The 26,669-nt window shown below is 39.0% G+C and overlaps 2 protein-coding genes across 12 annotated transcripts in view; one reads left to right on the forward strand and one right to left on the reverse strand.

The window, feature by feature from the left end:
* The window catches only part of Ip6k (Inositol hexakisphosphate kinase), a 33,491-nt gene extending 14,093 nt beyond the window's left edge, over positions 1-19,398 (reverse strand). Inside the window, exons 1-4 of one of the 10 annotated variants that reach the window (XM_069319334.1) lie at positions 19,297-19,398; positions 15,530-15,609; positions 7,713-7,797; positions 5,832-6,088 (exon numbers count right to left, since the gene is read on the reverse strand). In XM_069319334.1, the coding sequence (XP_069175435.1) occupies positions 5,832-6,088; positions 7,713-7,797; positions 15,530-15,558 (371 nt within the window). In that variant the 5' untranslated portion in view covers positions 15,559-15,609; positions 19,297-19,398. Of the gene's footprint in view, positions 1-5,831; positions 6,089-7,712; positions 7,798-15,529; positions 15,610-18,715; positions 18,873-18,892; positions 19,051-19,296 lie in introns of those variants that run through there. The other 9 variants (XM_045769866.2, XM_045769863.2, XM_045769864.2 and 6 more) reach the window with 9 other exon arrangements.
* The window catches only part of LOC123775062 (uncharacterized), an 81,167-nt gene continuing 73,780 nt past the window's right edge, over positions 19,283-26,669 (forward strand). Inside the window, exon 1 of one of the 2 annotated variants that reach the window (XM_069319337.1) lies at positions 19,283-20,524. In XM_069319337.1, coding sequence (XP_069175438.1) covers positions 19,751-20,524 — 774 coding nt within the window. In that variant the 5' untranslated portion in view covers positions 19,283-19,750. The remainder of the gene's footprint in view (positions 20,525-26,669) is intronic. The other variant, XM_045769862.2, reaches the window with a different exon arrangement.

Raw genomic sequence — 26,669 nt, forward strand, 5'->3', positions numbered from 1 at the left:
AGGGACTTCGTGACAACCCATCAACATAGGTTCAGGGAGGGTAAATCTTGCCTTACAGGCTTAATAGAATTCTACAATCAGGAGAAAAGATTAAGTAAGAAAGAAGGATGGGCAGATGGACTGCATTATTTAGGACTGGCGGATGGACTGCATTATTTAGGACTGTCGGAAGGCCTTTGACACAGTACCCCATAAAAGGCTAATGCATAAGCTGGAGAAACAGGCAGGAGTAACTGTTAGGGCACTCCAGTGGATAAGGGAGTACCTAAACAATAGGAAGCAGAGAGTTACAGTGAGGGGCGAGACCTCAAGATTGGCATGAAGTCACCAGTGGAGTTTCACAGGGCTCTGTACTCGGACCTATCCTGTTTCTGATATACATAAATGATCTCCCAGAGGGTATAGACTCATTCCTCTCAATGTTTGCTGACGACGCCAAAATTATAAAAAGGATTAAGACAGAAGAGGACAGCTTGAGGCTTCAAGAAGACCTGGACAAGCTGCAGGAATGGTCGAACAAATGGTTGTTAAGAGTTTAACCCAAGCAAATGTAATGTAATGAAGATAGGTGTAAGGAGCAGGAGACCAGGTACAAGGTATCATTTGGGAGACGAAATACTTCAAGAGTCAGAGAGAAAGACTTCATACACAGCTTCAAGTGTAGATATGATAGAACTCAGTAGGCTCAAGAACCTGTACATTAGTTAATTGATAGTTGAGAGGCGGGACTAAAGAGACAGAGCTCAACCCCCGCAAGCACAACTAGGTAAGTACAACTAGGCAAGTACACACACAGGAGACCTGACGGCTGAGTGGACAGCGCTCGGGATTCGTAGCCCTAGGGTCCGGGATCGATCCTCCGACCCAAATGGGCAGAGTTTCTTTCACCTTGATGCCCCTGTTCACCTAGCAGTAAATAAGAACCTGGGAGTTAGACAGCTACTATGGGCTGCTTCCTGGGTGTCTATGTGGAGAAAAAAAAAAAAAAAAAGCATTGAACTCTGGTTCAAAGAGCCAGAGCTCAACCCCCGCAAGCACAACTAGGCGAGTACACACACCACAGTACCACTAGCAATCTGCCCCACACATTATCCTAGTGAAGCTAATATGCTTGTTTTCCTCTTTTCTCATATACTGCATCCTTATTTTCGTCCTACGACTTATCACACCAAAAAAAAAAAAAATAAATAAATTAATAACTGTAATACAGTACCAGCCTTTTATACATCATAACTTTTCAAAACACAAACAGCTGGTCATATTGATCTCATAACTCTGATTACCATATCAACAACATGCAGAATTAATGAAGAGAGATATTTCAAACGTTGCAGGAGTAAGTTCTTGGCTTAGAGGTGTGGAAAAGGCTGGGTCTTAATGTGTTTCAATAAGACAACAACTGTGCCAACTTGTTTGAAATGTACTTCTTTACATTTCCAAAATATTACATATACCTGCTTGATGGGGAATGCTTACATTAAATTTCTATTTTGAAAACCTATGATCACGAAGGATTCAACTTCACTCTACTTTTCCAACATCATTCATGTCATCATTTTTTATTTCCTTTTGTTATTCACTTCACTATAGTAAACCTCTCCAAACTTGTACACTATACTCACTGTCTTCACTTTCAGCATACTACAAGTTTCTGTCTCCACTGTCAGCTTATCAGACACATATCAATCTTCCATCTTTGCTGAAAACAATAATTAGCTATTATCTGTCATTCAAACTTTCGACTAATCTATAAAGTTGTCATTTTAACATTACATAAGAACAGTGCTAACAAAATACAGTATAGGAGTTACAGATGTCATAACAATGATCACTCATTATTCCCTTACAAATTCAAGATCACTGAATATACTTTCTTATGGAGGCTTTGCACAGGATACTGTAACACCTCTATGTACTTCTTAATTCAAATGTTTGCACTCCATACTCTAATGCACTCTTTAGATACTCACTCCAGCATGCATCTTCAACCGGGATTTATCTTAGTCTATCAAACCATCTAATATAACCAAACGTCCCCATCATTTTAGGGGAGCATTACAAGCTTCCAAAGATTTTTCCATTCCATACATTCTATTAAATTATAAATTTATTAAAATAATTACCTTAAAATAGTTACCCACCTGTCTAACAATACCACATTCTCTATTTATTTATTTACATATATACAGGAGTTCTTACATTCTTGTACAGCCACTAGCACGCATAGCGTTTTGGGCAAGTCCTTAATCCTATGTTCCCCCGAATACGATCCGCCAAATTGTTTAACAACCAGGTACCCATTTTACTGTTGGGTTAAACAGAGGCTACAGTTAAAGGATTTACACCTGGTAAATCCTTCTGGGCCAGGATACGAACCCAGGACAAAGCATTCGCAAAATGCCAGGCGAGCATCTTACTACTACGCCACAAGGCCTGTATTTAAAACAAGATGGCATATACACAATTTCATCTAACCATCAGTCTAGAGACTGACCTTGTGTCTCTAGATCCTTGTGTCTCTAGATCCTTGTGTTAAAGAGCACGAAGCTAAAACTAATTTCATAAAGAAAGTTGTATGCCAGCTTGGTTACTTTCTTCATAAGCAATCGCAGGACAAAATAAAAGGAAATACTGTACTGAACATATACAGTATTAAGAAAAAAAGGAACTGCAAAATCCAAGGTTATTACCAACCAGACAACCCCTTCCAAATGCATAGTGCTTTTATTTAACCAATGAGACAGCAAATTGCTCCCCCAAAACACAGCACTGCCTTCATTATTACCCCAGTTCCGATTTCCATGGGAAAGAGAGGCATCAGCTCAGAGAAGACAAGATTTGAGACCCTAGCCACAGAGTAAGCTGTGAATAAAACATCATTGAAGAGCAGAGGCATCACATTATTCAATGTGTTGCCAAAGGGGTTTCTTCAAAGCATTCACAATGTCACAAAAATGATGTACTGTACTAAATTGCCCTATCCTAACCTACTCAAGGATCCACGAATAGAAAGGAGAAATCCCATCAATTTTGAAGTCAAAATGATTTTTAGTACATCTTGCTTCAATACTGGGGATTTTTACATCAAAATATGATGTTATGCAAAAGGACAGATTGTTTAAAACAGCATCCTCTAGTAATAATTGTGACAAAACATCGATAGAAGAGTTTCAGTGGCATTAATAAGTGTGCCCCAAATGCTGTGCATAACTAGTGGCTTTATATGCAGGCGATGAGTCACAATAACATGGCTAAAGTATGTTGACCAAACCACACACTAGAAGGTGAAGGGACGACGACTATTTTTATTATATTTTATATAATAAAAATTACTTTACCAACTATGGAATTACTTTAACATGTCCAAAGTATTGTATGTTTAGTGACCTAATATCCCCCAGAAAAGGGTTTATTATTAATATAATATTAATAAATAATAATAATAGTAATAATTATTATTACAGTGGTACCTTGATTAAAGAATTTAATCCGTTCCGGCACCGAGCTCGTCATATGAAACGCTCGTCTTTCGAAACGAATTTCCCCATTTAAAATAATGGAAATAAAATTAATCCGTTCCACCACCGAAAAACATCAATACGTATATTTGATTTTTTAAATAATGGAGCACCCTACCTGACATACACTGAACAAACCTTTGACATGTTTTCTTTTTTTAAATTTGTTCAATTTTTTTTATTTTTCATTTTTATTTTTTTTTATATAAAATAAGAGCAGTCTACCTGACATACACTGAACGAACATTTTTGACATTTGTTCTTTTTTCAATTTTTTTTTATTTTGTTTAATTCTAAAAAAAATCAATGCTTTGCAATTGTCACCCCTTTACATCCCAGCATCATCACCATCTTTAAAAAAAAAAAAAAAAAATCATTTATTTGCATGTCAAAGGCGTCCAAGAATTTCTGAGAACCAGCGGGAACACTAGGAAGCATTACATGGTTTTCTCGTTAATGGAGTGGAAGCTCGTCAATCGAGACAAATTTTCAGGGAGTGGCTAGCTCGTTACTCGAAATGCTTGTAGATGGAGCCGCTCATCACTCGGGGTTCCACTGTATTATTATTATTATTATTATTATTTTAATACAGTACTATATGTCATTAAACCCTTTCAAAAAAGAACAATGTCAATTTAATGAAGCTAAACATGACTAATGTTACGAAATGCAGTTAAAAGGTTCGCTATTTTTGTTTTTAATGAAGGTTCCTTTGTGTTAGCCAAACCACTTGCTCGTCTGGTGGTTAGTGATAAGGCTTTACAGCAACAACTGTTATCAACCAGGAGTATTGTTGCGTCTCCACAACACTGATGGCTAGAGTTTTAAAAGATCCACAGCGTGCCCAATTCCCTCTCCTACAGTAAACAGTATCACATACCAATCACCACCACATTCCAGCAAGTTATCGACATCAGTATTGCTAATGCTTCACGTGGCTTTTTATGAGTAAGTAAATAGTATTTCTTGAAAGATGTCCTATACAAAATGTCAAACGTTCATTTTCCCTTCACAAACTGCTACCACCTTGTTCCTACCAGATTACATCTATTATACACACTCATTGTCCTTCCTCGTACTCTAACTTGTAATATCTACTCATCATCCTCTCTCACACTATACTTAATCATTCTGTATATACCTTATTCACATTTTAGCTTCTGCTCTGATTCACTTACTAATTCCATGGAAGTACAGTAGTTTTTTTGTTCTGTCTTTCACCCTTCTCACACAAACCAAACCATTCATGCTCACATTTGAACAGCCTTCTTAAATTACTGTGCACCTAAAACAAATGTCAAAATATGATACTCTCCACCTACTACTAATTACTTTTTCACTAGTTAACATACTGTACTCTCATGCTGATTTTTACTCTTCCTGTTGACTTTTTAATCAATTTCTTTGCTGTGCTTCCTCCCATTCTTAAAAAATAACAGCATTCAATTTTCACAAAGTTTACTTGCCTCCTTATTCCTTCATATTTTCTACCTCTCTAATCCTTATACAGTACTTGCATGCCTTTTCCTCTCTATTATTTACTTGCTTCTCTTTCCTCTTTACTATATATTCACAGAATCTAATTCTTTCTCCAACTATCACTTGCCCTTGCCATTTCCTCACCCTATATGTATCAGCTACTTCAAAACAATGTTATTAAGACAGCACATATTTTTATATACTGTATTCTCCTTGCTTACAGATATATTTAGGCTTGACTTGCATTGGTTGAGCTCTTATCTAGTTATAACATGTGCTTAAATTCCATAATATTAAGTTTGCACTGTTAGCTAATACCATTTATCTTTACATGACAGCACTACTGTACTTCATGAGGGAGGGAGGATGGAGGGAAAAGAGGGAGGGAGGGGGAAGGAGGAAAACGGGAGAGGGAAGAAAGGAAGAGAAAAAGGGCAGGAAGAGAGAGAGAGAGAGAGAGGAATGAGGGAAAGGGATTTGGAGAGAAATGGGGGATGGAAGAAAGGACAAACAGGGGAGGAATTAAGGTAAGTGGGATTGAAGGAAGGAACTTGGATGGCAATATAAAGGGTAGGAAGAGTAGGGAAGGAAGGGGGGAAAAAAGGAGGAAGAGGAAATAGTGAGAGAGTGAGTGGCAGGATGAGTAACAAAGGTAAGGAAGGGAAATAAGATGCAACAAGTGTAGCAGCAAGATCGAGTTCTGTTTCAATGAGGCAAACTAAAAACAAGCAAGACTGTCAGGGTTACACAACCTAACATGTCCTCTGGTTGTTGACCCCATGCAGGGTTTTTGCCCTTCAGTGACAACATGCTTTAATACAGTACTCCTCTTACCCATGTTTGAGTGCCCCCTGGTTGCTCCTCAGGGAGGGCATTTGTTCATTGGGTAATGCTGCTAGTGAGAGTCCATCCCCAGCTTCTTGGAGAACCACCTGTAGTGTGCCATGAAATTCTGGGGTGTACTTTTTCATTTCCGGTGGTAGCGTGCGGTAAAATCGATACTCCCGACCAATGAGTGGTTTGCAAACGGTTACATCATCCAAAACAAACATGGATGAATGGCCGCTCACTTGGTGTACCAGCGGTTCTAGCTGTGAAATAATAATGTTTATAATCAACCATCATTCTTTTGCATACCGCAAAATATATACAGAACACAATTAAGTTAACATATATCTATGACTAGGTCAATGCTGAAAAGCAATTAAGAGTGATATTCTTGACCTCTGCTACAACATATTCCACAACACACATGATATTGTACCTTTAAAGGACAGTCATATAAATACAAGTTTCAGTATATGTATATACAGTACAATAATTGTGTTTATATTAGTATATTTTTTAGTTCGTGTGTATATAAGCAATACTGAATCCGTTTTTTAAGCTTGTATACACCAAACCTAAAGAAATATTGACCCAAAATCTACCATGATACTGACTAAATCGATAATATCCTTTTTTACACTGTTAACCCTACCAGTAGTAAGTTTTCTCAACCTGCTACAAATCGAAAACCCTACAGTAATAGGAAAGTCCTGACCAAAAAGAAAAAAATTACTGGGCAACATTTTGACAACAAGGGGAAATGGACCAGGTATGATGGCAACTGCCAAGTTTTATGATGACCTGGACATGCTTTAAGATAGCTCAGATAGAGCTGATATCAACGCAAAATTTTATTACAACTGATGTCCCAGATGATATGTTCCTGAGACTGTGACTAAGGAGCTGAAAATCTTAAAAATCAAAGCAGCACAGTACACAGTCCCAAGACACACATTTATAAAATCTGAAAAAAATAGATCATTAAATGCTGTACTGAAAAATACTGCATAAAAGATACAGTTTATCTTTTGTAATGCTAGCGAGAGTTTAGAGGATCCCAACAGAGGCTGGGTTTCCAATGCATATACAGTATGTATTAATTCTAAACAACTTGGATTCCACACATCACGTTATAACCAAAAGCAGATATTGTGCCATGCAAAAATAATATAAAATTTCCAATAAGTCTCCAAGATGTCAATAGAATCCAAATGTAGGATCCCTACATATGTATGTACCATATGAAATTTTTCATTTTAATTACTGTAGTTTGTTTAAAACATCGGATAAATCTTCACCCAAAATATCCAGCTTTAAGTATTTATGAAAAGCAGTTCTCTGCGCAGGATGGTCGGTTGCTCCCCAAGACAAGATCCACAGGTTAGGATCTGCAGCAGTCAGGGACAGTTGACATTCCGCAACAGCTCGGTGGGGAACTTTTCAAACCATCCCCATCGGGTCATACTGGTGCTAGGGAGACACTGGAGAAAACTTCAATTCAGTCCAGAATATAAAGTGTTACAGTATATATAAACTCAAAAGCTTTTCCAGGATCATCATGGCAACACAGAGAATGCCAAGTTGTGCCTAGTTAATTACCTCGACTAGGTCACTACCACCAACCGCCACCAGGTGATAGCACCGACACCAGAATAAAGCCCTCCAGCCCAACCTTGCCACATTTACCCTGAATCGAAGGCTGAGAAAAACCGCCACCAAGCACAGGGGGAGCCAGGGAAGGGCAGGAATGAGAGCAACCGAGTATATTGCTCAGAAAAGTGCTTTTTATACGTACTCAAAGCTACATTTCTGAGCTATCTTACTTGGTTGCTCCCAAAGGCAAATATTGGTGAAAGCCACCCTAACTACAACAAGGGCAAGGCTCACCTGGGTTGCAGTGATGTAAGCAGGAGCTGTGGGGGTGGAAGCAGCAGGAGGAACAGCAGCCGTACCCCCTGGCACCCGACCCCGCCTGAGGAGAAGAGGTCATCATGATGAAAGCCTGCCCAAGACAACATGCTGCCACCAAAGGCAGAAAACCTTGGAAATGTAGCGGGAGGCAAATATTCAGGTAGACTTCCAAAACACCTGAGCTCTGATGTCAGCACAGGACATCGCTGAAAAGAACACTGTTAAAGTGGCAAACTTATGAAGATCTTGGGCCCTTCTGGAAGACAAAGACCTTAGTGCAAGGCACCATGAATCGAGGATTCAGAAAGAGAAAACCTGAGGTGGAGTAGCGAGAGATCAGAATATACTGTACTGAAGAGATGCTATAGAGCACATATTATGGTATACCATAAAACAAGTATGTAACCAGGCTTGAACCAAGATAGTTTCCCTCCAAAATGTAAAAGCCGCAAATAATTGGTTGAAATAGACAAAGAACTCCCCACAATCAAACAAAATAAACTCTAGGCAAAAGAACATGAAGTTCACTAGTATAATTCTCCATCATCAAAGTCAAGAGGAAGAGAGTGAGCAAGATATCTTCAAAAGGAAGGAGAGACAGAAACCAAGAAAAGAAAGAAACTCCAGTATCTTATCGAGGGACTTAACAAGCTCCAAGGGAGGATGGAATTGTCAAATATTATAGAATGCCTTTTCAAGTTTAAGATGACAATGTAAGAAGTGGCTTCTCCAAAACTGTCGAATGAAAAGCTACTGCATTGTATCAGGAATGAATTATCTGTGCAAAAGAGGCAACTAAGAAAGTTAAGGTCAATAAATGCAAAATAGAGTTGAAGAACCCACCAATCCACTCCATACTGGACTGTTCCTAGAAACTTCACATGCAAAAATCAGCAGAGCTTGAGGTGCTTCAGTAATACCAAAGGCCAGTAAAGTTACCTGTTCATAGAGCTCTTCAGCTTTTCAAGGAGCACCAAAAGCATCTAGACTGAGGGAAACACAAATTTAACCAAATGGTTCCAGCCGAGACTCAACAAGCCCACCGCAGAAACATCATGACTGAGGTTCAGCACCATATACCGGTATACAATATAAGCCGTAAATATAAAATATATATATATGCAGGTATATACTAAAAATATGCTGGTACTGTATATATAAAAGTGGTATTATGCAAATGAAAACAGATCTTCCTGAAGAATAACAAATTTCTTACATAACCATATCTTGCTTCCAGTTGAGCCCCATCACATGAAACCAGAAAACCATTTATGAAAACATTCGATACCCTTGAAATGTGGGCCGCTGTAAACATTCGAGTCTCAAAAAGTCAGAAGAGAACCAATGGCCAGTGTCAAATGCCACAGTTAAGAAGGACCAGGAGCAGACTCCCCTTCACTTTGAGGTTCAGCATCACCAGACCACGGCTGAAGTGCAGAGACAGAGCTGAGCCCTTCAGGAGAGAGAGATGTTTGATTCCAATATAAACGGCTACAATTTTCCGGGTTTTGATGTAAAATGATAACTTTGGAGACCAGCAATCCTGACTGGCATGGTGAAGATTCGAGAGTCCTAACCCATGCCAGATGAGTTTGTAAAATGCTATAGGAAAGAAATTGTAGGCCTCCAAGGAATCAAATTCCAAAAATACTCCAGAGAAAACCTCCAAGGAGGATTCCTCAAGATTCAACTGTTTCAGTCGAAAGAGATGACAATGTGAAGCTAGTTGAGAGCAGGAAGTCTCCGAAAGGAAAACTGAGGACGACCTGATCTCCTATATCAGTTCCAACCAATAAAGGTATTGCAAAAGGTAGGAGTTTAGGCTCTGGCATGTTAAAAAGAAAGCCAAAGAAGCTCAATACGTGGTTCCAAACTAACAAGGAAGCACGATGACTGGGAACCAAATGAGCCACTTGTTGAAGTACAAGGCATTAATTTCCCCAAAACCCACCGTAATGAGTGGGACATGTCCTGTGAGTCAGACTTTATGGGGAGCTGTGGAAAACTTCCCCTCCACCATATATTTATGAATATTATATGGTGACCAAGTAATAAATAATAAACCATCATAAATGATGGCATGTGTAAGTCCACACTGAATAATTCATTACATGGGTTAAACAAACAATAACAATGGAAGAGGTGTACGTGACATCCCTCAAGGCTTGCTGGTTAGGGAAGAGCGCTTGCTGAATCATGCACGAACTTATCAAGTGTTGTAAGAATTCGGCAAATTTGGCAAATAAAATAAAAACCTTCCCCCCTCACCTGTATTACTTACTAATACTGCTATGAGGCACACAGGGGTAATAAATAGTTGAATGTTTTGTAAATATATTTAATAGGGATGTACAGTATCAATATACTGATATCTCTTATAGGATATAGATTATCAGTGGAATATACAATACTGTACAAGTATATTGAATTGATATCGGTATTATTTCTGTCGATACTGTGAATACTTTTACATCTAACTTCAATTTAAATTTTAATAAATTCTGTTTCAAATCATTGAAGGACTACAGGTATAGTGTTTGTATGAAATTAATGGACTTGATTACAAAACACATTAAAACGTTTCGGTCCAGGCATGACCCAAACGTCGTCATTTCTTAATTTTCTGATCTGTAGTTTGGTCATCATGAAATGAATACTTATACAATGCATACATTAATACTGTTATAAATTTTACTGTAGTAATTGGGACTATACTGTACCTCTTCTCAGAATTTAAGGATTGTTACCATCATTAAAATTTGTAAATCGGCAGATGCTGAGCAACATTTTTAGCCTAAAAAAAATTTTTTTTGTCTTCTTAGCGCAAATGACAAAGCTTACATTTCTGGTTACTGTATACTGCTAATTTCTTTTTTTTTTTTTTTTTTTTTTAAGTACAAGGGTTCTTACGTTCTTGTAAAGCCACTAGCACACATAGCGTTTCGGGAAGGTCCTTAATCCTAATTTTCCCTGGAATATGACCCACCAAATCGTTTAACATCTAGGTACCCATTCGCTACTGGGTGAACAGAGGCTACAGTTAAGGACTAGCACCCAGTTAATCCTCCCCAGCCAGGATACGAACCCAGGCCAAAGCGCTCGCGTAGCGCTGGGCGAGTTCTTTACCATTGCCCCACAGGGACTGCAATTATAATTAAATATAAGGCTTGACTAGCTAGCTGGTTGGTTTATCGATTGGCCTGCTGGTTAAATGGCTTGCTGCTTGGTTGGTTGGAGTCCTGGATGATTGCATGGCTGGTTAGTTGACTGGCTGGCTGGTGGCTAAGTTGACTGATTGGTTGACTGGTTGTTTACTTTAGCTTGCTGATTCAGCTAGCCAACCAACCTTGTTTGTATGGTGGCTGGTTGGTTGTTCACTTGACTTGCTTGTATGGCTAGCTGGTTGGTTGTTCACTTGACTTGCTTGTATGGCTAGCTGGTTGGTTGTTCACTTGACTTGCTTGTATGGCTAGCTGGTTGGTTGTTCACTTGACTTGCTTGTATGGTGGCTGGTTGGTTGTTCACTTGACTTGCTTGTATGGCAGCTGGTTGGTTGTTCATTTGACTTGCTTGTATGGTGGCTGGTTGGTTGTTCACTTGACTTGCTTGTATGGCTAGCTGGTTGGTTGTTCACTTGACTTGCTTGTATGGTGGCTGGTTGGTTGTTCACTTGACTTGCTTGTATGGTGGCTGGTTGGTTGTTCACTTGACTTGCTTGTATGGCAGCTGGTTGGTTGTTCATTTGACTTGCTTGTATGGTGGCTGGTTGGTTGTTCACTCGACTTGCTTGTATGGTGGCTGGTTGGTTGTTCACTTGACTTGCTTGTATGGTGGCTGGTTGGTTGTTCACTCGACTTGCTTGTATGGTGGCTGGTTGGTTGTTCACTTGACTTGCTTGTATGGCGGCTGGTTGGTTGTTCACTCGACTTGCTTGTATGGCGGCTGGTTGGATGCATCGTTAGTTAATTGACTGGCTGGCTTGCTGAGTTCTCAATGTTGCAAGCAAATACTGTACAGATGAGTAGAAACACACTAAAAGAAGTTATGGAAGCCACCTCCATCCGCAACTTTAACCCTCTAACTGCTTTTATAGCTCTCAAGTGATATGGTCTGGTGCACTATTCGCCTATGGGAGATTTAACATGTTTTGTAACATTCAAAAGTCCTAAAGATTCTGTGGTTGTCATTCAATACATGGAGACCTCTGGCAATCATTTGCTATACAGGAAACAAATCTTGAGAGCCTTAGCTTTTTTGGGGGGAATTAATAAAAAAATATACAGTACACCAAGTCAAGTGCATCACCAATGATTTATTGACGCTCATGCTAATAACCATTGATGCCATGTAAAATTTCAAAGGCTTATGGACCTAAAATATCCATATTACAGATACTGTACAGCTAGTAGTTAATATGAAAATTAATTTTTAGAATTTGACATTTTCAACATCACTTCACTACTGTATAGCCAAACTAACATGATTGTAATTTTTCTTACCATCAGAAATATTTTACGATTTAAAAAGGAAAATTATTTATTTTTAATGAGCACGATGTACTGCTACCCAGTCGTCACTGCTAGGTAAGTAGTATTTGGCTCAATAATTTACTTGGGAACTGCTGCTGGTCAACACTTAATATGAGCGAGACAAAATGGTTTATCATCGCTGTCTACAGGTACAATAGATATTATCTATACCTTGCTGCTTTCAATTGAAAAGTTAGCCTATCAAGACACCCAACTCACAAATGTAAAAATAAAGAAAATGACAACATTTCGGGCCATCCCTGATCATTATCAAGTCGTGTGGTCCAGGATGAAATGAAACTTCTTCACTTCCTTTATTTTTCATATTTGCAGGATGGTTATCTAATTTTCAGCACGTTACACAGAAATCACAATAGCGTGATATATCAAATGAATAAATCCACAAGGGCCGTGATGAGGGGTTCGAACTTACGTCCAGGATGATCCCTTGGTGCATGGGGGAATTGTGTAAAACCCCGGTTTGTATCTTGGAGAGACTGTGGGATCCGTGTGTGAGCAGTAGCAAACCTGGTTGCAATTCTTATACCATGCAGTGGCGCAGTCGATTAAGGCACGTCTGGGATCATCCTGGACGTGAGTTCGAACCTTCATCACGGCCCTTGTGGATTTATTCATTTTCAGCATGTTACTGTGACTTATTCTTAGCTTAGCCTATTGAGCTCAGTGGCTTATTTCGGGTTGCACATACAATGGCTGTGCCGGTATGTGTGGGTAGCTAGTGACAACAGGTCACTGTCTACACCATAACCTGGAGACGATGCCAGTCAGGATGGAATGTGACAATGCTGAGCTGGAGGGCTTTATTGTGGTGTCAGCATTGCTACTTGCTGGTGATTCGTTGCAGGAGTAGTAAGCCAGGTGCAGCTTCGTGACCTCTGTATTTCTAAGTTATGGCTGGAAAAGCTTTTGAGTTTATGTAAAGTACTCTTCGGTCTATATTCTGGGTTGGAGTGTTCCTCAGTGTCTGCTTAGCACCAGTATAACCTGACAGGGATGATTTGAAAAATTTCCCAACTCACTTTTGGAAAATATCACCCTGCACTGATTGCAGTAGATCCTAAACTAAAGTCAGTTGGATCCTGCCTTAAGAAACAACCAAGTGGAATAGCTCAGAAACACTCATTAAAAATTATGCTTTATAATTAGTTACCATATCTGCTACCAGGAGACAATATAACTTTTAAGTAATATTGTACACTATATTGTATTGTCCTAATACTTGTTTGCTCTAAATCTGAAGTAATTTGCATTAGGCAATGAGAATAAAGACAAAAAATTATTACATATAAAACCCTGAACATTCAGTAATACAGCACACACACTGACCTCTACAAGCTTCATGAAATACTGTATTTACAAACCAGCCATATCTCTAGAGGCTGTGGCTAGGCAAGGTAGCCAGTGACTTATGGACGGTCCCCTTATCCTGGGAAGTATTTGTAACTGTTGCACTCTCATGATTTTATGGCTAAGGCAGGTACATAGTTGCTTCTAAGGGGCTCATTACCCTATATGCAAAAGACCACCTATTGCCTGTCTATATAGAGGCTTGGTGAACTTGAGTCGCACTGAACATATTCAAGAAGTGGTTTGGATTAATGTCTTCTAACTTATTCAGTATTTTAAGTATTAATGATAAGAGACTAAAATGTTTTGTTTGCAGAGCTGTTAGTCTTGTGGGCCTAAAAAAAAATTGGTATAAAAATTGACTTTGTTTTGAGATTATATCTGTCATTCTGTAGCTAGCTTTTCCAGCTAAATTATGTCCTCTATAAAAGAAGTTTGCATTTGCATAACCTTTTACAGTTTCCTAGAAGTAAAAGATTTCATTGGTTATTCCTAGAGCTGGTTGGTCTTTTATAAAAGTTAACACCTACTGAACAGCTTTCAATGTCTAAAGGACTATTACTTCAAGGTCCTTCTCTTTGTCAATTTATTATAAGGCACTGTTGTTAATAGGGCAGCTCCAATGGGTTTCATGATGTCCTAAACATAAGGGCTTGCATTTTTCAATAAGAAGCAGCATTTGCCAGTTTTTTTCTTACAATGTGTGAAGTTTGTGTTGGTTATTTAACAAGGCTTCACCATCATGTTCACTTCCAACTTGTAGCCAAAGGAGTGGCCCAAGTACATAAATGAAACTGGTTTGGCTAAGCATTGTACTTACAATGCTTAGTACAAAGCATTATAAGTACAATTAATGCTTGATCCAAAGGGACAATCAGTAAAGGAATGGTGCCCAATTATCTTACTCTATCCAGGATCTGAACCCAAGGGCTGTCACCTGTGAGGCAAGTGTGCTATACAACACGTGGTACAATTTGATGTAGTTTGGACTCAATGATGCTGCTGATGTAGATTATAGAATGCTAAAAGGGGAGGGGGGATTGACCCTATAATAGAACTTTTTTAACTCATTGCTCAACATTTTACTAGCCCATTTTCTACATTTTATCCATTATTTAATCCATTCAATTATGTTACCTAATTATTCCATGTGCTTGTAGTATCTAACATGTGATACCTTGTCAGATATCTTTGAAAAGTTCATGTACATAAATTATTCCATGTTATCCAAATTAAAACCTCTTACCGGTGAGCTACAAGACACAAAAACAATGGAAACTCTTCCTGCACCATCACATGCAAGTGTAGATAGTTTCGGTCTTACACACGCACACAGTAGACATGAAGAATGGTCAAAAACCATGTGTTTCTGCTGGAGATTCACAGAATGCTTGTTAACTCTCATACCTCCTTTGCCATCACAATATGTGCACTGTACTAGTCAAAAGCATCGTACTGCCTATGGTACAGTGTTGTTTAATTTTTTTTTTTTTTACCGAATATAATTTTATATAATATACTGTAGAATTAAGAGAAGTTTCTATCATAAATGGAAGATACAATTATTGTACTGTAAACCTTTACAATTTCTAGCTAATATTTTTAATTTTAGTGTAACAAGCATTAATATTTCCAAAATCAGCAGCATAATTTTTAGTAAGTTACCATTCAAGTTAACTTAATACTGTTTCTAATTGGAATTCCAACCACTATAGTACAGTATATACTGTATACAGTACTTGCACAAAATGAGGTCTTAACTTCCCTTTTTATTAATGTTAGCCTCAAAATTAGTAACTCTGACTGATAGAACATATGCCTAGTTTCTCAACCAAAAATAAAACATTCAGATTTACAAACAGTAGAAAAATATCAAATCATGAACTCTTAACTTACCTGTATGAGGTCCTCTTTGTCAGTGTCATGGTTCATGGTCCCCAGGGTCATCTATGTGGGCTCTTGGCTTGCTCACACCTCTGTACAACACAAAACACTTAACATACAGCAATATTAACAATACAAGCAGCCCTTCATTTGCACATGGGGCTGTAAAACGTGTAATTACCTAAGTGTAATTATCTAAAAGTATAGTACAGTAGCTAGTCATTGAATGAGAGCTCTGCTCATGGTGTCCCATTGTCCCTATAATCTTTATCATATGACACTTTGAAACTAATGTACTGTACTATGGATGTGGCATCCACCACTTTCTCATTTAAATTGTAACAAACTTTTATAACTCTGAAGTTGCCAATGGCTTCTTGGCTCTTGAAGTTGAAGGTTTAAAAAATTCCTCATTGACAAACGTGTCGATTCCTGATACCATTTGTACGTGGTGATTGTCTCGTCTCTTTTTCCTTCTACAGTATCTTTTCCCATTTTGGCATATTTAGTGCTATTAGCCACTCCTCATATTCTTATTTATTAGTGGCTGGAAGACATTTAGTAGCATGTTTCATGCACTTTCTACCTTACTGATTTGCTTTTTTTATATGGACATTACACAACTGCTGCATATGCCAACTTTTATCTCACTAATGTCGTTAATTTTTTTTCCGCTTTTCTCCATCCATATAGTTAAACATGATTCTAGAAATTGCTAGTGTAGTGTAAGCTTTTCACAAAACACTTTTGATGTGATTCTCTGGCAACAGTTAACTATCCAGAAAAACACCCATCCAGTGGGTGTGGTGGAACATTTACAATAGTGTGCATGTAGTAGTTACTTCATGTAATATGCATGTACTGTGTGTTACTGTAGTTACCTACAGTGACACAAAGAAATCACAATAGCGTGATGCGTCAAAAGAACAAATCCACAAGTTGAACGCCCAGTTGTAATTCTTTTATCATGTCGTTGCACAGTTGATTAAGGCACATCTGGGATCCTCTTGGATGTAGGCTCGAACCCTCATCACGGCCTTAGTGGATTTGTTCATTTACCAACAGTAAGTAAACTTGGGATATTTGGCTAAGATTTCTGACATTACAGTACATCATTTTGAATGAAATACTGTACACATTTCTTAAACATTTGCGAAGTTATTTTTTTAATTGATAGATGATATTTTACATTTATTTTTAAATAATCTTGCAAAATAAGCCTTATATAACGGTACTGTACCCAGCTTACTTTTTTAAAATGTGTATGTGTATATATATTACTCACATTAAGAACGTTCATTATTTTATAAATCTGTTCACATGCGAGTTTCTCATAGCTGCAGCTACAAAAAATGTATGAGGTGGAAACGAGTGCTTCGTGTCCAATTTATATTCAAAATATTGTAGAATAAAAGTGGCAATGCTGAAATACAATTTTAACCTTTACAGTGACTATGGAGAAATGATCATATGCACAAAAAATATAAAAAATGCCTAAAAAAAAAAAAATTATAAAATTATAAATTTGAATGCAAAATGTAAGAAAAATACAAAATAAGTGAATATTTATCCTTTCACTGGGTTGAGGTGCTCGGGAAGGGTGTGTGGTGGCTGTGTCTGGTGCCTGTCAACACCCAGTGCCTGACTGTTGATGCTTTCAGAGTTATCCTCTGATGTTTTACCGATTGTTTTTCATTTGTTTCTCTTTATTTACATGTGTTTGTGTGTTGAATAACTTGATAAATTCCATAATTGATGTAACACAATTGTTTCAGCAACACAATTGGTGATTGGTTTACCTGGTATACTGTACTTCCTTACAATCGTAGAGAGTAGTGAATAGGATATAAACATAATATATGATTGCATTAGGCTCTGAACGATGATATATGGACTAATTGGCATCATATGGGAAAGAGAATAGATTGAAAGAATGCCGAAAGCCACAAATGTGGCACACGCGCATGACGGCAGGCTCCTCCTAGTACACGTAACCATGAAACGGTACCAGGATTTTTTTCGTGGGTCAATGTAAATTTCATTACATCCACAGAGTGCTATTATACTTATATTTGCATCATACATGTAAATCACAGACAGTAATTATTTAAATAGTCGTATGACGATGACCGCATTCCCCCTAGTAACATTCATGACAATAACTGCATTCACCTATACATGTAACAATGAAATGGTAGCAGGATTTTTTTCATGAATCCAGACAAATTCCATTACTGTACATCCATATAGTTATTACAGTGTATCCATATTTGTATCATACATGTAAAACTCAAACAATAATTGTTCAAATCGTCGCATGATGATAACTGCATTTCCCCGTGAATCAACGAATGACGATAACCGCTATCTAAGGGTTGACGTGGTGTTAAAGTCAAGTAACACCATCTAGTAAATCAAGGCAAATATGAACAACAGTAATTTAGCTACAAATCTTGGTTACCACGGAGTTCACAAAAGTCACGATATCATACCAAAATATTTGTTTAAGGAATATTTAGGTAGTTCACATAAATATTAATCTAATAATCAAAAGCATATGCTACTATTTCTTGCTTTCTTATCTTTAACAAATCTTATAGAAATTGTATCTCCCTCAAACGATTTTGAAATAAAACATTCTAAAGAACTACTGTGTGATTTTTGCAGATCATATATTCTAATACATACAAAAGTGTTGCTCTTAGACTAAAATGTTACTGATATATGCGCAGTAAACACTTTTCGAATACTATACTACAAAACACTGATCTAATGGACTGCATGTTTCCTGTTAACAATCCTGTAATCAAAGTTACAAATATTGAAATAATGATAGTAATTGCTCCTGACTAATGAATATGTTCATAATATTGTGTAAAATTATTGTAATCAATATTACATTATATATTAGCAGCATGTGCATGGATGCAAAATGTATGAATGTACTTAATTGAATTGCTAAGTTTCTTTTAAGCCACTAAAATCTGCAGCTGAAATATATAACCACAAAGTATTTATTACCGAGCATTTTTAATATAGAAACATAACAAACTGCATCAATTTGATGTGTCACAATCTATGGTGACTTTAAATCTTCCATTCAAACAGGGCTGGAATAAACACGAAATGTATAAGTGACACTTTCAATTTGTATATGAAATGAGGTAGTTAATGAGTAAACATAATGGAAGGAGGTACCGTGGGGGGGTGTTGGCAGTCAATGTTGACTGTAACTGCTTAGGGTGACGTGATAAGTCTCCCCTTCTGCGCAATGCTCCCAACCCCGCCGGGGCCTTTGCACAAACATTCGCTCACATAAGACGCCCTCTTTCTACAAGTGAATCCCCTAAAATATTACAGATAGCAAGAACATACCTCAGACTAAATATCAAACCTTAAGAACGACGAGAATCTTGGAACTTTCCTAGCATTCTCTGGTGAATATGGCGGTCTTGTTAGCCAATCAGGATCGAGCACAGAGATTTTCAGTAGGACAACTATATCATTTTTATCTATGTAAATGTATATCTTAATTTGTTATTTAAAGATAAAACTTATAAGGCTTAAATAGGTAAGACTGATATCATAAGTAATGATAATATATTTATTTTATGTTTTGTCTTTCTTATTTGTTCTCTGAAACTATAGGTTTACAGTTGCATGTTTACAGTTCCAGCTGATAGAGCAGTGTGTGTCGACCATCCGTCATTGGTGTGTGGCAACCGCGACGTCAGAGGCGAGGAAGTATGGCCAAGGTTGGCACCCAAGATGTTTCTTACCTTCAGTTCGCTCAGTGGTGTCGTTTGAGAATAGTTGAGTATGTGGGCAAGTGAGCTGTGGGTTACGTGAATTGACTTGCTTATCCAATGTGTCTCGGTATGCTTTGATATCCTGCAAATTTCAAATGCATATGATGAGAACAGTTCCCCCGTACAAAGTGTAGTTTGCATTGTCAAGTAGATGCTGATATCTATATTTTGTAATTAATCTCGGGAATTGACACACTTAAGCAGTCAGCACAAATATATATAGTTGTGTACCCAAAAGCAGTGAACAGTTATTGAGTCAGGCTTTACAATTATAATTTGCGATACAACTGGGGAGCACAAGTTGTCATTCAAGAAGGCCTTTGCCAGTACGCCAGCGATTCTGCTGCCCCTGGACTTTCATATCACGTATCAGCCCACAGCTGCATCACATATCTCTATTAAACGGGAATGCACAGTTAGCCAGATGTCTACTGTTGCTCTGGAAAGGCAGTACCGGTGGAAGCCTAACCTGCAAGACCTCGGTTCACGCCTCCAACCACCTGGTTCTCTTTCTCGCCCCACCTGCATTTTCAACTACCCAAGACCATCCGCTAACTCCATATCTGCAGCACACATAGTTGGTCCCCAAAATCCAACTACATCAGTTTTCTCCCACTCGTTTCAGAGCCAGTCGCCTTTACAATCCCACACTCAGAGTTTGTATCACCCAAGCCCGTCTGCACTGATATCCCGGCCCAGTTTGGTCACCCAACATTCTGCAACACAACCTCTACATAAACCCAGACTGGCCCTTGGGATGCACGCTCAAGATGCTTCGGCTGGCCTCGCCGTCGGCACTATAGAGGACCTTGTTTCTGCAAGGAAGCTGTCATCTGAGGCTCTCGCGCCAGATCTTGACTACGCACTCAATGGTTTCTCTTCCGGCCCTCGGCAGACTACCTGCAGTCTTATTAACACTACTACCACCACGGCTTCGTGTCGAGACGGCGAGACCATCTACACCACCGCCAGCACTACCACTCCTGTAGCCAACTTCAGTGCCAGTGCAAAGGAATCCACAGAATCTTCAGATGAAAATCCAAGTAGCTACTGCTGTAGAGGCAGAAGCTATGGGAAGTGCAGCAGAAGCATCGTGACCACCAAGAACAAGGGCGGCTGCCCTCGACGGAGACTCATCGACGAGGACGGCTACATCAGAAGGGCAGCTTGTGTTTGTGTCAACAAGGAAGAAACTCAGGTACGACTCGCTCATTTATTAATGGTTTTAGTATGTTAGTTACTCATTCGTCGTCGCCCCCTCAAACAACAGAAACTGTGTTAGCTGCTGCCTAAGAATGAGCCTACTAAATGAAACGAGTAATTGTAAAACTCGCAATGTACATAGTTGTTCTCAATTACTATATAGTTTAGAAAGTTACAGAAAATATTAGTTTATATTGCACTGCCGGCACGTATCCAGTCAGGGCCACAATGTTGGTTTAGCTCTAGTAAGTTATACTGTGGGTACTGAGCTATTTACAATTGTCAATGTTTACAAGATAAGTTTTTAGGTGAACTACCGATTAACTACCATTCGCAAGACTAGCGAGTGGGGGGATGGTAAACTACCATCGTGAGATGAGTATGTCGAGCTCGATAAACTATCCCGCAGTCTTCTTCTACCCTTCTTCTTGAGGTTATCTTGACGATTTCGGGGCTTTTTAGTGTCCCCGCGGCCCGGTCCTCGACCAAGCCTCCATCCCCAGGAAATAGCCCGTGACAGCTGACTAACTGCCAGGTACCTGTTTACTGCTAGGTAACAGGCGCATCAGGGTGAAAGAAACTCTGCCCATCGTTTCTCGCCGGTGCCCGGGACCCAACCCGGGACCTCAGGATCACGTGTCCAGTGTTCTCTCCGCTCAGCCACTGGCTCCTGCAACTATATAATATAAAACAATGCGACAATATAAACAACAATAAAATATAACAAATATAAAAATTGAGTATAAAAAAAACCATGGTCAAAATAAATCGTATGGTTTATATATTATCTAGCATGGCTAAACATATAAAGATGTCAATATTTACTGTTCTCAGGTTGTTAGTTGGCAAGAGCACTTACAGCATTCTGGTTAATTAACATTGTTAATTAACATTGTTAATTAACAATCGCCATCTGCCAATCTTTTGACCATTTTCAAAACCCTATTTAGATCAACTTGAAGTGATAGTAAGTCTTCTTCCGTGTTAATTTCCCTACCGATTTTTGTATCATCGGCAAATTTGCAAATGTTGCTACTCAAACCTGAATCTAAATTAGTTTATATATATTATAAACGACAGAGGTCCCAGGACAGATCCTTGAGGCACTCCAATTACAACATTTTCCCATTCTGACTTAACCCCATTTATACTAACTCTGTTTCCTTTGGTATAGCCATGCCCTAATCCAACTTCATATAGCACCCCCAATACCATGAGCCTCTATCTTTTTAATCAATCTTTCATGTGGCACTGTATCAAAAGCTTTGCTAAAGTCAAGGTACACAACATCGCAAACCTTACCAAACTTAGTAACAATTTGACAAAACATATTTGCTAGACTGAAATAAGTTTGATTGTGTAAGCCGAGAGAGTGAGGAACGTGTCCGTATTAAGACTATAATTGTTGAGGTGCACACTTTTTCAGGGAAGGCAGCTGAAATATTGTATGAAAGTTTGAACCGTGTGTAAAAGTTGCTACATTAGCAGCGTCAAGTGTTTTCAACTCGGGTGGGGGACCCGAGAACGATTAGTGTTGCCTTTCATGGGACACCATAATGTCAGGGCTTGGGACGTGCGAGGCTTCAAGGCAAGCTAGTTAGTGGCGGCGAAGGAAGGATTTCCTGCTGGAATTAATCGGAGCCTTTCCATATAATTATTATATAGTGATAATAGCATAACACTTTCCCCTGATAATTATCTTATGTCTCCTTATAGCCTATTTCAGAATCATTGGTTTCCTTAATCGTGTGTATTTTTCATACATTTTTGGGATAATATTTTTGATGTGTAAATGGCAGATTTCATCCTTCATGGTGGTACAGTATATTAGCATTGCTACAGCCGGTTAAGATAATAAAACGGATACCTAGACTGGAAAACATTGAATCATTAGTTTACTTCAGCGTGTTAACTTTCTCTTCTGATAAGTTACCAAATAACAAATGTTAAAGAACGTTGAATATAAATTCTCGTTTAAATATGCATGTAGATGAAAATGGGCTTTTTTATTTGGCAATAATAATAATAACAACAACAAAAAACTGGACATCGTATGTTAGAACATGTAATCTTAGATACGGTAAATGTTTTGTATTTTTCTCCTTTACTCTTTTTTTCCAAAACTAATTATTGGCAGGGATAAAATGACACGCATACCCACATTGCCAACTATGTGGGTAACTTTCACCTACAGATCTCTTACTGACTTCTCCCTTACACAATAACAGTAGTCCGGGTCTCGTAGCACATTCGGCTTCGTTCTCGAATCGTAATTGGGGGGGGGGGAGGCTCCTGCCAGGGCCAGATTCACGAAAGCACTTACGCAAGCACTTACGAAGCTGTACATCTTTTCTCAATCTTTGGCGGCTTTGTTTACAATTATTAGACAGTTAATGAGCTCCGAAGCACCAGGAGGCTGTTTTTAACAATAACAACAGTCGAATGGGAAGTTTTCATGCTTGTAAACTGTTTAATAAATGTAACCAAAGCCGTCAAAGATTGAGGAAAGATGTACACGTTCGTAAGTGCTTGCTTAAGTGCTTTCGTGAATCTGGCCCAGAAATGGTTAGACACGTTTCCTTTCACTTGATGTGTCTGTTGATCTAGCAGTAAATAGGTACCCAAGAGTTAGGCAGCTGTGTGCGCCCGCTCCTGTGCCAGGTAAATCCACTACGGGCTCACCATAGCCCGTGCTACCTGGAACTTTTTGTTTAGAGTAGCAGAATCTAAAACAACAATAATAGGTAGCTGTTATGGGGCTGTTTCGTGAGGAGGGTCAGTAGCTCGATCTTTGGGGTACCTCGATATCAATGTAAAGTACATAATGTATATGCACAGGCTTCTTGTCCCCGACAATTAACTTGCATTTCTTCTCGGCTCTGAACTGGCATTCATTATAGATGCATGAAATTTAGTCTTGGGTACATAATGATGTAACCGGTAAATTTTGCTTTTCCGTTATTTAAAATGGTGTCAGTTCTTGTTTACCAACTACACACTCCTTAACTGTCCTTAGCTGTTAAATATAATCCTTCAACTTAACCCCTCATTTAGCATTAACCATTAGGCCTACGTAAAATGTGGCAATTGTGTGTGCCACATTTTAACTCCCCCCCCCCCCCCACAGGGTTAGTCATTTTGTAACCCAGTTCGGGCACCTGTAGCGTGTCCGAATTCATGAACGTTGTGAACTTGAAGTAATTCGTTTCATTCACTCGGACCATCGAGCATTTTAACTAGGCTAGAAAATACGCGACCGTTAAACAGATGACTAAAGCGGTGTGATGACTGGTATTTTTGTGTGTGCATTTTATTTTGAAATTTTGTATCTGTAACTGAATGTAATATTTTGTGACGTGTGGAAAGTTTCAGTAAGTTCAGTAGAACTTGGGTTTCAACTCTTTTTGACCATGTCGTAGCTCAGTCGATTAAGGCAGCGTCTGGGATGCTCTTGGACGCAGGTTCGAATCCTCGTCACGGCCCTTGTGGATTTGCTCATGTTATGAAAGTTATATATGGAAGTAGAAGGGAGAAGAGGACTTGTATTAATTATAGCGTGTGACCGTTAAGTAGTGTCCACTTCATTATTCCTAGACCCTGTCGCATGTTTCCATTCTGCGAGATGTGATTGCTTTCTTGTATCCAGTTTGAAGTAATTATTTTTGTCCTATCGACCATTTCTGTCTCACTCGGGATCCCTGGCTGTGAATCTAGAACGAAACTAACTGCACTAAGAGACCCTGATATGTTTAGTTTGTTCGGTGTCTATTTCATGCTGATTTTTGTAGAGTCTACAAGGATGACACGGCGTTGTGGTTTTTATGTTTGTCAATATTAGAACAGGAGGAGTAGCAGTGCAAGGACAGAACCTATAATGGCACTAAACTTTCAGTTCTACTCGGATTTAGTTTGGGGTGCTATTATTCTCTGACCTGTTTTTCTGGAGATATATTATCTATCGCCCTATTTTCTGTTATTACGTTGAGTCTAATTTTGTATACTTTCACTTCATGGCAACTGTTATCAAATGCCATTGCAAAGTCCGTGTTATACAACATCCGCATTTTGATGTTCTGCTGGTGTTTTGTGATTGGTCAGTGAATTGCTTAGGGTAGGATCTTCCAGCTCTAAATTCACGGTGACCAGGCATGTGTAGTTCGTTTTTTTTTTTTTTTATAAAACTGCAAAAATTATGGGAAATTTAAATCTATGACTTTAAATGTATGATGTTTGTAAGGCGCTTATTTAGTTTTTGACATTGCTTTTATATTTTTCTTGTGGATTTGGTTGATACGAAGTGACAAATATAACCGAGAATGGGTTGGTGCATGATCGGTTGTTAATTTGTTTTAAGTTTGGGGGTTTAACAGCAGTTGTCTAAATTGATAACATTTTGAAATATTGTTGGGGGTCTTCATCATTCGTGTTTTTGAATGTCGGATTTAGCTCATTTCTTTCTCTTCCTTTGTGTGAATCTCATATTTGAATGTATAGTTCCATTATTGGTGCATAGTTTTTTTATTACTGGTGGGAAAATGTCATTTTTATCATCGTTAGTGTGGCTTTCTGTTCCATTTACAGTTCTTCAGTTTGGTATGAGAGCTTTAGCTTCTTTCTGTAATTACCATATGCATATATTTTTTTAATATACGTGTTACGGCCCTCTCGGGTCGCAACTGGGTTCTTACTCTGATGTTGTTAGAGGAAGGGTATCCGGCCCCAAGCCAGTAGTGGCTTTCAAGGGATGTGATCCGTAACGCAAGTAAATTAAAAGGGGAAGGGAAAGAAAGGCAAAAACTTAAGATTATAATTAATACCTTCACCAATAAATATATATATAAGAAGATTACACAGGGGGGGGGTATAAACACTGCACAGGGGTATTATCTACACTGTCGTCTTCTTCTGAAGACTCTGGATCTTCTCGGTGCCAAGTTCTCGGTGCTCTCGTGGCCTCACGACGAATCCTTCGAAAAGCTGGGTCTACCCCGGCCACAGGCCAGCCAAAACACAGTTCCACTGGGGGCACCGCCGTGGAGGCCGTCAACCACAAGTCCAGCAGACAGCTGGCAGGTTCCGGATCAGCAACGCTGGTCAGGCCACTCCACGAGCGATACTAGGGTAGCGCCCTAGTCAGGAGCCTCGTGTGATACCACAGATCACTCTCCTGTCCACAATACCCCAGTGGTTAATCGTCTCCACCAGTCAGTCCCGGGTATGACAATCCTCAACTGCCGCTTCTCAGGCAGGGTAACACCACAGTGTTCATCCGGGAGGCGACTCACAGCTGCTGCAGCAAAACACTTGGTGTCGAGACGGCTGCCTTGGGTAGACTGACTCAACTACCCTTACAGCAGTCCCAGGTCGACTCTGTAAGCAGACACGTCATCAATAACAGGGACACACTAAAGCACCTCACTTACAGGCTCAGACCCAAACACCCACCTATCCACTCCATAGATGGCGTTGTCGTCTGAGCACCACCTCACCAGAGGTCAGCAGCGGCTGTGTTGTGAGCTGAACAGGACTGGAAACTGGCCCTCGTGGCCAGTACACCTCGTCCTCACCAGGTGTCGTCGTCCATTTGGAGGGGGTTTCGGGAGCTGACTCACAGATGGCGTGGTCGTCACTGCTCCAGGCTCGGACGCTGGATTCGGGTCCGTAACAATACGCAATTGAGCGTTTCGGAAAAAGCTTTATTTTTATAGTGCTTTCTGGGTTATCAAAGTCGGTCTTCCTTTGATCCCCGTAAAAAACATATTTCATGTAGATTTTATATGTTACGGCAGTCAATATTTTTTTATTCCTGGTTTGATAGGTTTGTGTACTTAGAATGGTTCACATGCAATGGTCAAGTGTCCCCCTCCCCAGTTAGTGCCTTTATTGTTGAAATTTTATTTACTGAACGTCTTTCAATTTATTTCGTTTGGTTGTATTAATGTTTTGTTTGGATTTCCGGGTTTGTGATCAGAGTATGTTTTTCTTTATTAAATAATATTCAATATGAAGATCATATTTACATCAATTTACAAGGGAAAATGCTGCATTTATATATAATTCTCAGTAAACCAATTTTTCATATCACAGCATGAGCCGTAAACTCCAAATAATATACTTGATCCTACCTCGCAACAACTTTA

Source organism: Procambarus clarkii, chromosome 92 (genome assembly GCF_040958095.1).
Source record: "Procambarus clarkii isolate CNS0578487 chromosome 92, FALCON_Pclarkii_2.0, whole genome shotgun sequence".
Lineage (NCBI taxonomy): Eukaryota > Metazoa > Arthropoda > Malacostraca > Decapoda > Cambaridae > Procambarus > Procambarus clarkii.